Consider the following 13,760-nt stretch of genomic DNA (forward strand, 5'->3'; position numbering starts at 1 on the left):
TTGTTTTTCAAGATTTTACCTTTTGACTTGTAAAAATGTGAATTCAGGGTATTATTCGTGTAAAAGATGAGAATATATCCTAAGAATATTCTGGAAATTGTTTTGGTTAAAGGCTTTGACTTTAGTCCATTTACAAGTGTTGTGGACTAGTGCGTAATTTCGGTAATTGCCGAGGTTTATTGCGATGTGACAGTAGGTTATATTATTCTTAATCTTTTAATAATTCTTAAAGCCCTTTATTTATACTAAAAAATGCCGGAATAATCCCCATGGGTTCTGTAGTCAAATAACCAAAGTTGTCATTTAAAGCTTTACAGCCAAGCCATCTACAGCATTTACAACAATGCCAATAGTTGCAGAGAATATAGTCTCGAATATATCATAAGTACAGTCCATGAGAATGATTGAATGTCCATCCACTCAACCTGCATGCAGATCAGAGTGGTCGACTGTGTGACATGTAGAGCGTCAGTAAACTATCACTAGACTAATGTATAAATATTTCATATCTGATATAGAGTAAATCTGGTGGAATAAACATCCTTTAGGATTAAAAGGTCGTTCAGCATGATACCAAAATCCATCCGGTATAACTCGACTAGATTCCACGAAAAGAAAGATACACAAATAAAGTTGAAACTAACAAATTAAGACTATTGAAAAATGTGCCAACATGGCGTATAAGTGAGGGCCTATATTTCAGCCATGTTCTGACAACCATGCCATAATATGTCGCGCTGCATTAAAAGAAATCTGTGCTACCAGCAAGTAGTGACATGTACTATTTAAATCTACAAGTTTGCAAGATTTTCCAATCTTGCTACAAATATCCTTTGGCCCCTTGATATCACATGTCCTATCCCACTTTGAGTGAATTAAAAGGGTTGGCAGGTCCTTTGGATAGTGGACCATATTCTCATCTTTATTAACCTCGATACAGGCGGTTAATAAGGAATAGACTGTTTTGTAAGTCAGTCTGTGTGGATAAAAGAACGGATCCACGTACCTCATGAAAACCTCAAAGGAGGCACCATAGTTTTTATTGCCTTCGTACTTATTCATGGATTCTGGACGAGATGATGCAGCTCTTTTCAGAAATTGGAATATGAAATAGATGTCTATATTCCTCAGGCGGGACTCTAAGCTGAACATTGCAGACGTACCAATTAGGCCGTCTACCAGTCTTGCTCCCTCCTCTGCATGCTTGTGAAATTCTTGTACAGCTTGAACTGAAATATTTCCGCCGGATGAAAAACCAAGTAAAAATGTCTTTTTACCTGTAGGAGTGTTCTCGTAAAGACTTGGACGGAGTCGTCATGTTTTGAAATGTCAAGCGTAATTAAATCTGAAATTGCGTCTCTGAATTCTTCCGGAGGAGCTTCTATGAATGCACTACGTTCATCCTCCACCCAGAGATGTTCGCAGAGAGACTCGTTGGATGAGTTCTCATCTCTTATGGTATGAATGTGTACAGTGATGTTGTCCGCATTAAAGCTCTTGCAAGCTGTATCTGTAGCCTCTTCCTTGACGAATATGTCAATGTACCTTTTCCCATTTACTAAAGATGTCAAGGCGATTCCCAGTTCCTCTACCTCTAATATCTTTTTGGTCTCGTATAGCACACGCTTGCAATTCTCTATATTAAATCTCTTGTACTCTACTCCCTCGCATGTGAATGAAGACACTGCAAGGTGCTCATCTAGACTGCAGTCTAGAGAGCCTAAAGCTCCCGGTGGATTCCCTAGTCCTCTCTTTAAGTTGGCCGTATGATTCTCTAAAGTCCTGTTATTTTGTGGTTGAGTGAACTCTGCACCATGAAATGCGACAATGTACCAAAGGAGGAATATAACCACCAGCATGTGTGCGCTATTTCAGCCTCGATACTGCCATTTTCCTGAATGAATTGTTAGTCGTCAGAATATAGTGGGCAGGCTGGTAGTTGCAATGATTAAAGATGATGAATGAATCCTACAGGCATCCCCATCCACATGAATATAAACTGCACTTCACTACCATTCCCATGAGGCAATGGCCAGTCCAGAATATGGATATGGAAAATAAGAGTAAGAAGAACCTACGCTGAAGATACAAAATGGGATTGGTCTAGTTAAAGAGACCAATGCGATAATCGTTGAAACCAGAGTTACTGGGAATTGGCTGTCGAGTTTTTATTCCTGCTCTCTGCGAAATGTAAGTGATCTTATTGTCGATTATCCGAGCGGAAAACTTTGCTGTAAATTGGTGTATCCTTGAGATGAATAGGATGGAGGAATGAGTCTTCTTGGCGATTACAATGCATGGCACACGAGTAAAGCAGACTTTCTGGTAGATATAGGTTTTATCATGAGGTGGAGGACTTGTCCCAGTCTCCATCTGAGGACCGTACCAATGGCAAGGTGTTGAGTAGCAACCTCTTGAGTGGGAACGGAATCTTTAGGTACTAGTGGCTGTGAGACCCTATGGACTCTCCAGTCACTAGTACAGCTTTGACATACTCATTCAGTTATACTACAAGTGTATAGACCACAAATATGCCTGAAAGAGCTCATCACATTCGCTCAGTCCCTCATTATTCGGGGACCTGTCATCCATAATTCTTCATTCCCTTCGTCCATAGATCATCACCTACCTCTACTCTCGACTGAAATGTCAAATGTGCGTATCTATCAAAGGGTCCAGCTCCTCAGTTAGAGCGGAACGAATGTTTGCGATTTGCTCCTGGACTCTCAAACTTTAAAATCACATCTATATCAACTAAATCCCCGTATTATACAAAATTATGGAAAACTGGCGTCGTTCAGAGCTCCTGGCAAAGGGAGCAAAGTGGTCAATGGGGATCTCTTCCTCTTCAGTTTCTTCTTTTCTTCTTCCTTGTTGGCGTGAGGTGTGGACTCTTCTGACGCTTTGAAAGTCATATAGATAAATGAATGGGAGAACGACTGGACATGGTGCCTGGAAACGAGATTAGGTGAGCCGAGAGGGTTGTCAACTGACCTTGGTATTTTGAGAGCATTTGTACAGGTTTCTTCTCTGGAGTTTTGGGCGATTGATCGTTAGTGACCGGTCATGTCCGTAGAATAAGGTATCTAGGGATGTGTTGGTTTATCAATGAGTGGATTCACAGGTCTAGTTACGGGCCGGTTGAAGTCCGGACACATTTGGAGCACAATGGAATGCAATATGAATGAGTGGTGTGTCTACCTGTCCAACGAGAAGGCCTGATTGCTAGTTAAGCTTCTAATGGAGGATGGGTCTGCCTACTACTATTGTCCCAGGAAGAATGGTAATAGTGGAGATCTTGGTAACGGTACTCCCATACCATTCTGGTTGACAACTTCTCCTGAAAGTTGCCCAGTGAATTCCTTCCATTTTACTCCAAACGTCTGAAATTTTAGCAAGGCGCTTGGCATGCACGAGCCAAGGCCCAGGTCCCTAAACTCTGCCAGGCATACAATGGAGAGGAAGTGTATAGACTACATTTTAAAATACTCTACACATTTGCTAGAGAAGGTTATAAAATTTGAACCAGCAAGCAATCCTCTATTCGATAGACTCCAGTTATTCGTTCCTGGGGGCATAGCCATTGTAGTTGTTCCGTACGATACTCTTCTGAAGTCCCCTTGGCTAAAGCCTACGGTCGTCCATTTTGCTCATACCTTTTCATTATCATTTCATCTAAACTGTCTTCCGGTTCTATTCGCAAGTTCTTCACTAAAGTCATACAGATTCAGCAATTTGTAAAAACCATTCTTATCCATCTCTTGCCATTTACCAAATCTCCATTGGAAAAAGATTATCTTGTAGCTAGAATCGTACTTTATGAACATATGCATAAGTCTTATTGCCCCTCTATTTCCATGTAATGCTACAAAGGTACAAATTTCATTCCCTTGTGCCTTCCATACGATCCTGTCGTAACTCCAAACTTCTTTAATCTTGTACCTAAAGGTTGGCATGTAGATATTCGCTGGGATTCCATAAGGCTTGTACTTGCTAACTCGGAACACATAATCACTTTCTGGGTTTTCAACATAAAACCTTCGATCTTCGAGAGTTCTTTCCATTCTCCGTTCATATTCCTCCTCTGTAATCTCCTCCCATTTGCCGTTGTTGTATCCAAAGTGAACGTACCAGAATCTTATTCCCATTATAACGTGCATGTAGGCCAAGACGTTTGTATCGTAGAGTTTACGAATCATTAGTGTTGAGAATCGCTCTTGAGGATGATTTGGTCTCCATAGAATGTTACCTCCGTCTCTGACCTCTCGGCAAAATGTTTTTGGGTACATACCGTAAATTCGCGTTTCCACTGCGCCCCTTTGTCGAGATAGAAACGTATAATTATCAAAGTTTGGCTCCTCTGCTAGATCAAGTTCTATTACCTTTATAGCCTCAGATGGCTTTAACCATACTAACGGAGTGAATGTAACAATTGCAAGTGGATGAAAGAACATGGTCCACAGAATTGCCGATAGAGAGAAGAGCATTTTCATGGTACCTTCTTGCTTATATTCCAATTATTCGCCTCGTATTCAAGTAAGAATTAAAAAGTAGTGAAGCGATCTGAAAGCGAGTATAGATGTATCTTCAGTCTTGCGGTTATAGCATAAGTTACCCTGTAGGGAGTCAATGATCATATGTGCATGGGTCTATGGATTATTAGAGAATAACTGTTATAGAACATTTGTAAACCAAACTACATGCAGGTAATATTCTGTTTCAAATTCCAAGTGGGGAATGCCTTGAAATTTTAGAGGACAAATATGAACCAAATAAACTAGCCCACATTCTCAGCGGGTTAATGGGTATAATCAGTTATCACGCAGGATTTAATGCTTTCAGAGCCTCCCAACATAGTCGCTGAGTCTTGTATATCCTTCTGTGATTCATAATGTTGGCGTACCCTTGAGAGGACATCAGGGAGTCTCCACTTCCTACAAAGGGTAGAGAGGGTACTCTAGATCCATATTCCCTTGCGGATGAGTTGCTGTAGTCAACTACTTTGATTTTGTTGATGATAATTCTATTAAACTTCCTTCCCTCCTGAGCCTTCCTTTAAAATAGAAGCCACCTGCTATTGGTGTATATTTTACCGCTGTAAATATGAAATTTGAAGGTACCATCTGTAACAGCTCATTCTCAGACTAACAATCTCTTAGAGCTTAAAATTTCGAGAGTATTTGTTACTTCCCACAGGTACTCATAGCCTCCTTTATCCCACAAATTCTTTATTCTGATCCTCTTAGTTACCATCCTTCCACTGCCTTTTCAAAAAGTACTTATAGATCATACCTCCTGTCAATTCTACATTAGTTTAGTAGCCTTAGTACCCTCCTTGATTGTTAGCTTGAGAACCTTAACTCCTTCTGCTTCGTGGTATCCAGATGCTTGGCCTGGTTCAGTCTATCATATTCAGTACCTGCTGACGATGCTGGAACCATCTGCCAAATTTACTCTTACCGATCAACACGCTTTACTCCTTCATGGGTGCACAAGAAACATCCATAGACAAATTCTGCCTCCGTCAATACTAAAAATACCTATGCGCGATCATATACTGTGTACTACTTAGCATCCTCAAACAGTTTGAGCAGTGAATTAAAGCATTACCACATTGGGTAAAATAGACCTAAAAAGGTTCATTAAAAGGATAGTCTTTGTGGGCGGAATAGTATGGACGATTACGAGTCCTCCAGTTGATGTTGTAGCCAAGTATCGTCTGCATGTCTTCGTCACTGAGCTTAAAGTCAAAGACGTTCAGGTTATCAGCCATATGTTTTGGTGTCACAGACTTGGGGATAACAATCAAACCTCTCTGGAGTGGGAAGCGTAGAAGAACCTGAGCTGAAGTCTTGCCATATTTGTCTGCAATAGCCTTGATCCTGGGATCACCCAAAAGAGAAGGATCATCGGGCTTTGCGTCTGACCTATCACCAGAGCCTAGGGGACTATATGCAGTAACAGCAATGCCCTTGGACTGGCAAAATTCTACCAACTTCTCCTGAGTAAGGTATGGGTGAATCTCAACCTGATTAACTGCTGGCTTGTATTTCAAACCTGGTTTGTTCAAGATCCTATTAATTTGGACATGGTTAAAGTTGGAGACTCCAATAGCCTTTACCAAGCCTTCATCAACCAACTCCTCCATAGCCTCCCATGTGTCAACGAAGTCGGTGTTACTGGCAAGGGCTTTGCCATCAGCATCCTCCGGGAAAAGGTTAGGACCAGCCTTGAATCCCGTTGGCCAATGAATGAGGTAGAGATCAAGGTAGTCCAACTTTAGATCCTTGAGTGTTTGCAAGCAGGCGACCCTGACCAAATCCTTTTCGTGATAGGTACACCATAACTTGCTGGTGACAAAAAGCTCCTCACGCTTGACAGCCTTCTCCTGGAGTTTCTCTTGGATACCCAATCCAACCTCATGTTCATTTTTGTAGACGTGAGCGCAGTCAATGTGACGGTATCCGAGGTCAATAGCTGTCTTCACAGCCTCCGTAACTTTGCCTGGAGCAGACTTCCAGGTACCCAAACCGAGTGCAGGCATCTTTGCACCGGTATTCAGCACAATGTGGGCGCCTACCTTTGAATCCATGTCGTTAGCTGGTGATTAGTATGGCCTAAAGGTTTTTGTGTTGAGTTTTATAGTTATTGTTTAAAAGAGATTATCTGGTCTTCCTCCTCTTCTTCGCCGGATTAACGCATACAAGAATAATACCCGACCGCACGTACGCCTTGCGGAAAAGGTGAATCCAACGGCGGTACCAGTGGGGCCTGTGTACAGCCCATACATCCCCTTCTTGGCGCCATTTTATGCCTATTCTATGGAAGACGGCGTATTATTGTGGAGGATTAACTTGTGCTTTTCAAAGAAGGAGCTTTGCGGTCCTTTTGGACGGGTTCATCTGCTTCTTTTACATTCCTGATCGCCCCGTTACTGTCTATGTATGCTTTATTCGAAAGAATCAAACTGTGGGATGTGAACGGTGATATAGTGAAGTTCCATAGACACTATCCACTGACTATCAAGTGTGCATCGTTCACTTTCTGATCCTTCCTCAGCTCATTCCTTGCCAGGAATACCTACCGAGTCATTAATGCAGTTTATCCACTCATCATAATGGTTACAAATGTACTAATTAAAATATCCCAGGTGTAGGAGTTTATATGTGCATTACTTAGCTTATACTCTTGCAAATCATCTTCTTATTTAGGTTTGAGAGTCTTTGGCCTCCTAGAAGCACTGATTCTAGCGATTTATGGACCAACTCAGACTAATTTGCATGCAAGAGGTTTCCGAGGAATCTCCCAAAGATGTCTTCTGGATCCCCTAGAGACATTCTTGTAGAAAACGTAGTCTCACTCTTGCATACTTTCTAAGGTATTTCTTCTCCCCTGTCTAATCCCATTTGTACTGGACATTCCACATCACATCAAGCTCATTTGTTCTCTTTCACTTACGCTTTCAGAATTTATATCAAAGCTAAACACTGTGAGTGTTAACGAGGCTATAAATCCATCGGAGAAGGATCCTTCTCAGTCTCATGACATGTTTCTTTTAATGAGGGATGCCTATCTACACCTTGCGATGTTTGCCTCCAGGAGAAGTGGAGTAGCAAGTTCATCGACCCAGCAAAGGGCAGATACTGAAGTAACATTTTGGATCTCATGTCTAGCACTTAGTTCTTCATCTCCGTCTAGGTCTCCTTTGAGAGTAATTGTACCTCCCTTGAGTTCATGAGTATATCTAACAAATCCTTCAGCGTTATTATCATTCTTCTTGGTGGTAATGCCAGGGTCATGGTCAGTTGGAGTCTTAGTGCGACTACATAGCTCATTCTCTCCACATTTAACGTTAACACTCCACCAGTCATCCTCCATCACAAGCATCTTTCAACCTTGCAATATCAATCCATCTTCCGAATGCTACCGTGCTAGAAAACATGTTCATTTGTCAATGCTGAACCCTGCTCTTGCCTGGAGTACCAAGTGGACACCCCTTATACATCAAGTAGCAACATCCTACCACTTCTTCCACCCACATCATGAAATTAAAGTATCTTGTGATTATGATTGGAATCGATTCAGTTGCATTGCCTCAAGTGTGTGGCGTGAGCCTTTGCGACCCATTCTTGTAGCTGCGAGTGCTTTTAAATGTTCCTGGTCTGCCTTCTATAGACAGTTTTAGAAACATTATTGGCAGCATCAAAAGGTAGTCGAGGAAGAATGAGAAGAAAATGGTGATAATTATCCCGACGTCCGACATGCTATTCAGAGACCACAAACTGTTTAAAATGATAAAAAAATTCAAGAAATGTAAATTTGAGTGCTCTATTCCGTGGTTTTAGAGCGTCATTCTACAAGTCTCCTTCTTCTGGAGCAAATGTACTCTTCTACGAGGTCCTCTGAATCCTCACCGATGTCTTTGCCTTCGGATTCATCCGAGGTGTAACTACTTTCTAAAATATTGTGTTTCATCGGTCATAGTGGCTCATTGGATGGACAAGTGTCTCCCATAAAGTGACCTTGACGAATGAGACCCCAAACCGACCTTGCTCAAAGTCGCTGTCATCCTCCGAATCGTCCTGATTGCAGTATTCTACAAACTCATCCAGTGTGTACTTGTCTGAATGTTTATGTTATACTAAGGAAACCAACAAACTGGTGTAGTTTTGAAGGTAAATCACTGGGCTCTTTGTCTTCAGAAGATTCCAGTCCTGTAGCTTTAGGCTCCTGAGATTCATTGCATCCCTGTAAGTCATTTATGCTATCTATATTATGGCATATAGCAAACACATTGTACATTTAACCCATAATGTTACTAAAAGTATTAAACCCAAATACCCATGTATTAAAGCTTTGTAACTTGGTCTTCAGCGCCATGCTCCATCTCCTCATAGAAGGCCTCTCTGGTAATTGGAACCCATCCAGTACCTGTTTTTTCAAAGTAAAGCGAATCTTTACCGCCATGATGGTGTATATACAGTCGTAGTACCCTCTTGTTTTCCCGGTTCTGACGTCTTATATAGTCGCTATGGAGTTCACCTCCATGGAGTAGAATAAGTGAGCATCTTTCCTCTGGCCTAGTCGACTGCCAGATGATATCGTCACCGTCCATCACCCTTTTGACCAGGTACTCTTCGCGAGGCGTGTAAATGTAGGAAGGAATCCCGAGTTCTTGGTAATTTTGAATGTTGAAGAAGCGGTAATCATAGTGAGCAGAAAGGTCAAATTTCCGGTTTACCATCGTTGCCAGTCTTTCTCTGTATTCAGATTCTGGAATTAGTCTCCATGGTGATACTAGTGAAGCTAGAAATGATCTCTCCGCTCGATCACTTGGTGGTGCCTCGACATACATGAAGTAGTAGTTTTTAGTCTCGTACCCAAGCTTACTTCTAAGAAGGGCAAAAACAATATTGTTGCCATCTCTAACAACTCGGAAGCTGGAGCAATTTTCAAACCTGGAAGGAGCCAACCAAATGAGTCTATCCCTATCTATTACCTTACCAATGAGTATATGCACGCGAGGAAGAAAGAGTCTGTAAGTCAAACCTTCTTCATTATACTCGGAAACAATCACTTCTTCGGGATTTATTGGCCTTGAAATATCTAGGACTCTCCGCTGCGCTGTCACTGGTAACGGTGCAAAAACTGGTACAAGTAGGATAACAAATGACCAAATTGCAATCATTGCAGTGTTAAATGCTATTAATGTGGTTTTGCAGTTATTCGCTCTTGTGCCTTATCTGTCCCTCCTTCCGCCACCTCTGCCAACGGAAGACCTTGGTCGTGCATGTGCGCCTATTCTCTCTATACTCGCAACCTACGCTCATAATTGTCTATAATGGATAGTATGGATGTACATGTGCCATGGATTTCATGCAGGAGTGACTCCCTAGAGACAAACGGGACGGAGACTAAGGCTAGTCAAATGAGCATGATAGGCTGAGATACGTGGAGGAAGAAGGATGAATGTAATCCACAAAAATAGATAAATGTCAATAATTGGTGTTATTTGTATTTATTCCCCAAGAGGATTGTGGGAGATTTTCTTCCCAGAATATAGACTTTGTGGCCACTATCGCGTTAATTCTAGGCTGGGCCTATACCAAAATCTTGCTCATTCTGCTTATTATTGCAGGTCTCTGTCCACCGTTTTAGCTTTCCTCATTCTCCGGGAATCCTTGCTCCCTGATTGCTTTAGGCTACTTGGCTGATCATTCCGAACCACATTCATTTCACTCTCATTCCACGCATCAGAACTTTGTTTCTTCAACATTCTCGTTATATTCAACGAGCATGTCAAAGAACCGATTGTAAGAGCAAGTTGTCCATGTACTGCCCATTTTGTACATGTATAGGTGTTCAAAGAAGAGTCCATGTGAAATGTACAAGTGTACAAAACACACGTCTTCCAGTTTTCCTTCGCGGATAACAGAATATTCGTAGATCACAGCATATTCACATTTACCTTCTTCGTGGTTTATTCGGTTGGCGCTCCACAGAAGGTCGTCATTATAGAATACCGAACGAACTTTGAACTTGGTGTATGGAACAATCATATGTCCCCTGCCAGAAAATGAATCGCATGGGTTTTTTGTGAATACAATGGGAGAGACTTCTTTAGCAAGGTCGAGCTTCCTTTCACACTGGAGCTTTGCCAATTCCTCCTTGTACATTTCTGCAGTCATAAAGCTCCAAGTTCCGCAAAGGTTTTCAAAGTGAAGGGTTTCCTGCTCCTCAGGCTCTCCAATAGGTTGACTTGGTGTGGAATCTGAGAAGAGTCTCGTTCTTCTCTTCTCCATTGTGTCACTGCGTGACGCAAGCTGGACATCAGGAAAATAAGACTCTGATTTTGGTCTGCGTTTACCGTCCTTTTTACCCACCTTGATAGGTTTAGTCTCCTCTGTTAACAACTTTCTACAGTCGACAGTTTCCACGGTTTGTACCTTTGAAATCTTGGCTATGGCAAGCCTATTCTCTCCATAGAGTGAGTATACTCTGAAATGACTGCATGTTTGACCGGGTCTGGCCTTCCAGATTACCTGTTCTTTGTCATTAACTTGAGATACCACCGTGTAGCCCAGAGGAATAAACATTATGTTAGAGATATCTGGACTCAAATGCACATCTTTAATGAGATTATCTGGTACTTGATCTGATGAGATATCCAATTGTACCTCTATTGCGGTAATTGTCGCGGTTAGAATAGCGATGACTACGAGAGGAATCATCTCTGAGAAATGGTGAATGGACGATGGAATAGTCTAGAGAATTGATTTTAAAACTGTCTAGTAGTCATACGGACGTACAGAGTGCAAGTACAGACGATGCAAAGGGCGTTTCAGACAGTCTATATGGTGCATGCAAAGGAGGGTAAACTGAATCTTTATGTGAGATAGTGTCAAATATGCGAGGCATGGAATGAGCATGAACAACTTTCAGGAAGAGAATAACTTATATGTAGGCCTTTAGACCGAAGCAGGTGTAGTTTTATGACTTCAATTCATAGAATCTACTGGATGGTGTTATGTCCACTCTTCTCTTATAAATGTCAATCATACAAATATTCCCAGATATTCTTTTGGAGGTTATTTTTCATTTCATCCTTTATATTCGGTATTCACATTCGGAACTCAGGTATTCTGGATTTTTATACAAGCTGTGGCCGATTGGTCACTATGCATGCACCATATTTCTGGTTTGTGTTGCATGTTACAAGTTATTCAACTCCCACTGTGATGCCTTTCATAGTTTAAAAGTTGTTAAAACACCTTTATTTTGCTATTATAGAGGAAAAACTTTTGGCATGGTACTGATCTTGAGGAATATTTCGAGTTGAATATCGGCTCAACTCTTTAAAACACTTTCATTAACTTCGCATATGTTCATATCCATGAATATGCGACATGGACTTTTCTTCTGGAACTTGTCCCGTATGCTATACTTGGCAGTCGTCTTTGGTATTGACATTCAGTTCATCAACTGTCGCATCTTTACCTTGTAGCCACTCGTATTTCGACAAAAGTTCCTCTAGTTCGTACATTGCGAATTCATCATTAATTCGTTCAAAGTAGAGATGTTTACTCTTTGACAAATGATCGATTCCAAGCTTGACGATGTAAACTCCTCTTCTATAGAATGTTTCCACAAGAATACATTCTTCATTCTGTGCATTCCAGATTATTGTTTCTCCGTACATGACCTTTTTGAAAACGTCCCTCATTGGTAGAAAAACCCTATGAGAGACATTTCCAAGTGCGGGACTACTGTATTCATGGTAAGTTTGATAGAGGTCCAACACATCTTCCTCGTTGGAACTTTGATGATGAACGATTGGCCCTTCTTTAGAACTTCCCATGGGTTTGATGAGTTTGTGTGGAACGCCGGATTTGCTCAACTCTACATGGATCCACTTGTCATATTTTTTGTGATAGTGATGTTCAGATCTTCCGCATTCGTCCTTTAGGAATAAGTATACAGATACGGGCTCACCCCTAGAAAATAGAGTGAGAGTGAAGAGGCAACGGTAACCAGGACTGGTTTCCCAGAACACAAAGTCACCATGGACGACTCTTGTGCAAGTGTGACCCTCTACTGGCATATGGATGAGTGTATCTACGCCGTATAAAAATCTTCTGAAGGCACGAATCTTTTGATTCGACCCTGCATTGACGTCGATTTGTTCCGCAGGGAGTTTTGTGTGGGTGGGCCCAGAGGCGCATGCAGAGCTTTCATTCCTTATATTCCTCAGCACATTGTCGTAATTTCTTCTGCAATTGGACCAACGTCTCCCTGCCCTCTTCATATAAAGGTCACAAACACGTACATCCTCCAAATGGACAACGTGAAGTAACTTTGGGTCTCCATTTTCCAGATAGACAATGGCGTAGATAAATAAGGACTCGAAGACATCACTTTCCCAAAGAAGATGCTCCTTGTAGTAAAGATTATCGACATATGAGCCCCCAGGCAGGTACAGTCTCGCATGAATTCCGTCAATTATATACTCAATGACCTCACATCTCGGGTCAGTGTCAGGATTTGAGATGTCCAGAATGATTGGAAAATTATCTTTTTTCTCATTCTCAACGGAGAGAACATTATCTGATGTCTTTAAATCACTAAAACGTCCAAGTGTGATAGCTGTGAAGAAGAATGTGATAGCTTTCATTGGCCCTTGATTAATTACACACCTGCCCAAGATCGATTGGAGTGTGGTACCGAATTAATGGGTCGCGCACAAGCAGACATGGACCCTCTGTGATGTGATTATCTACAACCGACCAGACAAATACTGACCAGGGACTGGATGCCATAGGAGCTCGCATCAACTGTACGTAGTTTGGCAATTTCGGAGACACGGAAATTCATGAGTACAAGGACAACTATTCAGTGTCTGGATTCATACATGAAGAGTCCTTAGGTGTCTCATTCGTGGAATCACCGGAGCCGAACACATGGCTACTGGACATCATTACCAGGGCAGGAAGGTACGCCATACGGGACAATACCGGCAAGAACACTAGAGGCGTTAAGCGAGACGTAACCTTTGGTTCTGCGCCGTCCTTGGCATTTTGCCGAGTGACGGTGGCTCGCTACCCTCAAGTTTAGTAGGCCAGCAACAAGCCAATTTACGAGGTTCCATTCAGCCATAATTTGAGGGATGATTAATCAAGTTTAGAACACTTTGTGGATGCTACAGGTCATTTGAAAAAGCCTCCAGAACGCCACATCGGCGCATCCCAATAGCCCAATTCCCA

The 13,760-nt window shown here is 41.8% G+C and overlaps 7 protein-coding genes across 7 annotated transcripts; all 7 read right to left on the minus strand.

The window, feature by feature from the left end:
- Window positions 1-699: 699 nt before the first annotated feature.
- On the minus strand, window positions 700-1,152 carry BEWA_035820 (hypothetical protein; the record flags this gene model as incomplete). The annotated part of the gene is made up of 1 exon (XM_004832941.1): window positions 700-1,152. One exon carries the CDS (start codon window positions 1,150-1,152, stop codon window positions 700-702), a length of 453 nt encoding a protein of 150 aa, XP_004832998.1.
- A 23-nt stretch (window positions 1,153-1,175) lies between these two features.
- On the minus strand, window positions 1,176-1,859 carry BEWA_035830 (signal peptide containing protein; the record flags this gene model as incomplete). The annotated part of the gene is made up of 1 exon (XM_004832942.1): window positions 1,176-1,859. One exon carries the CDS (start codon window positions 1,857-1,859, stop codon window positions 1,176-1,178), a length of 684 nt encoding a protein of 227 aa, XP_004832999.1.
- A 1,812-nt stretch (window positions 1,860-3,671) lies between these two features.
- On the minus strand, window positions 3,672-4,487 carry BEWA_035840 (signal peptide containing protein; the record flags this gene model as incomplete). Its single annotated transcript, XM_004832943.1, has 1 exon — window positions 3,672-4,487. The coding sequence occupies one exon, from the start codon at window positions 4,485-4,487 to the stop codon at window positions 3,672-3,674; it is 816 nt and encodes a 271-aa protein (XP_004833000.1).
- A 1,068-nt stretch (window positions 4,488-5,555) lies between these two features.
- BEWA_035850 (oxidoreductase, aldo/keto reductase family member protein) lies at window positions 5,556-6,668 on the minus strand. The gene has a single exon (XM_004832944.1). It carries the CDS (start codon window positions 6,590-6,592, stop codon window positions 5,630-5,632), a length of 963 nt encoding a protein of 320 aa, XP_004833001.1. The 5' UTR covers window positions 6,593-6,668; the 3' UTR covers window positions 5,556-5,629.
- Window positions 6,669-8,848: 2,180 nt separating this feature from the next.
- Window positions 8,849-9,688, minus strand: BEWA_035860 (signal peptide containing protein; the record flags this gene model as incomplete). Its single annotated transcript, XM_004832945.1, has 1 exon — window positions 8,849-9,688. One exon carries the CDS (start codon window positions 9,686-9,688, stop codon window positions 8,849-8,851), a length of 840 nt encoding a protein of 279 aa, XP_004833002.1.
- A 565-nt stretch (window positions 9,689-10,253) lies between these two features.
- BEWA_035870 (signal peptide containing protein) lies at window positions 10,254-11,231 on the minus strand (the record flags this gene model as incomplete). The annotated part of the gene is made up of 1 exon (XM_004832946.1): window positions 10,254-11,231. One exon carries the CDS (start codon window positions 11,229-11,231, stop codon window positions 10,254-10,256), a length of 978 nt encoding a protein of 325 aa, XP_004833003.1.
- Window positions 11,232-11,938: 707 nt separating this feature from the next.
- BEWA_035880 (hypothetical protein) lies at window positions 11,939-13,171 on the minus strand (the record flags this gene model as incomplete). The annotated part of the gene is made up of 1 exon (XM_004832947.1): window positions 11,939-13,171. One exon carries the CDS (start codon window positions 13,169-13,171, stop codon window positions 11,939-11,941), a length of 1,233 nt encoding a protein of 410 aa, XP_004833004.1.
- Window positions 13,172-13,760: the final 589 nt, after the last annotated feature.

Source organism: Theileria equi (assembly GCF_000342415.1).
Source record: "Theileria equi strain WA chromosome 2 map unlocalized gcontig_1105316255037, whole genome shotgun sequence".
In the NCBI taxonomy this organism is placed as follows: domain Eukaryota; phylum Apicomplexa; class Aconoidasida; order Piroplasmida; family Theileriidae; genus Theileria; species Theileria equi.

Coding starts and splice junctions, on each gene's coding strand:
- BEWA_035850 (XM_004832944.1), bottom strand. CDS start 6,592: ATGGATTCAAAGGTAGGCGCCCACATTGTGCTGAATACCGGTGCAAAG.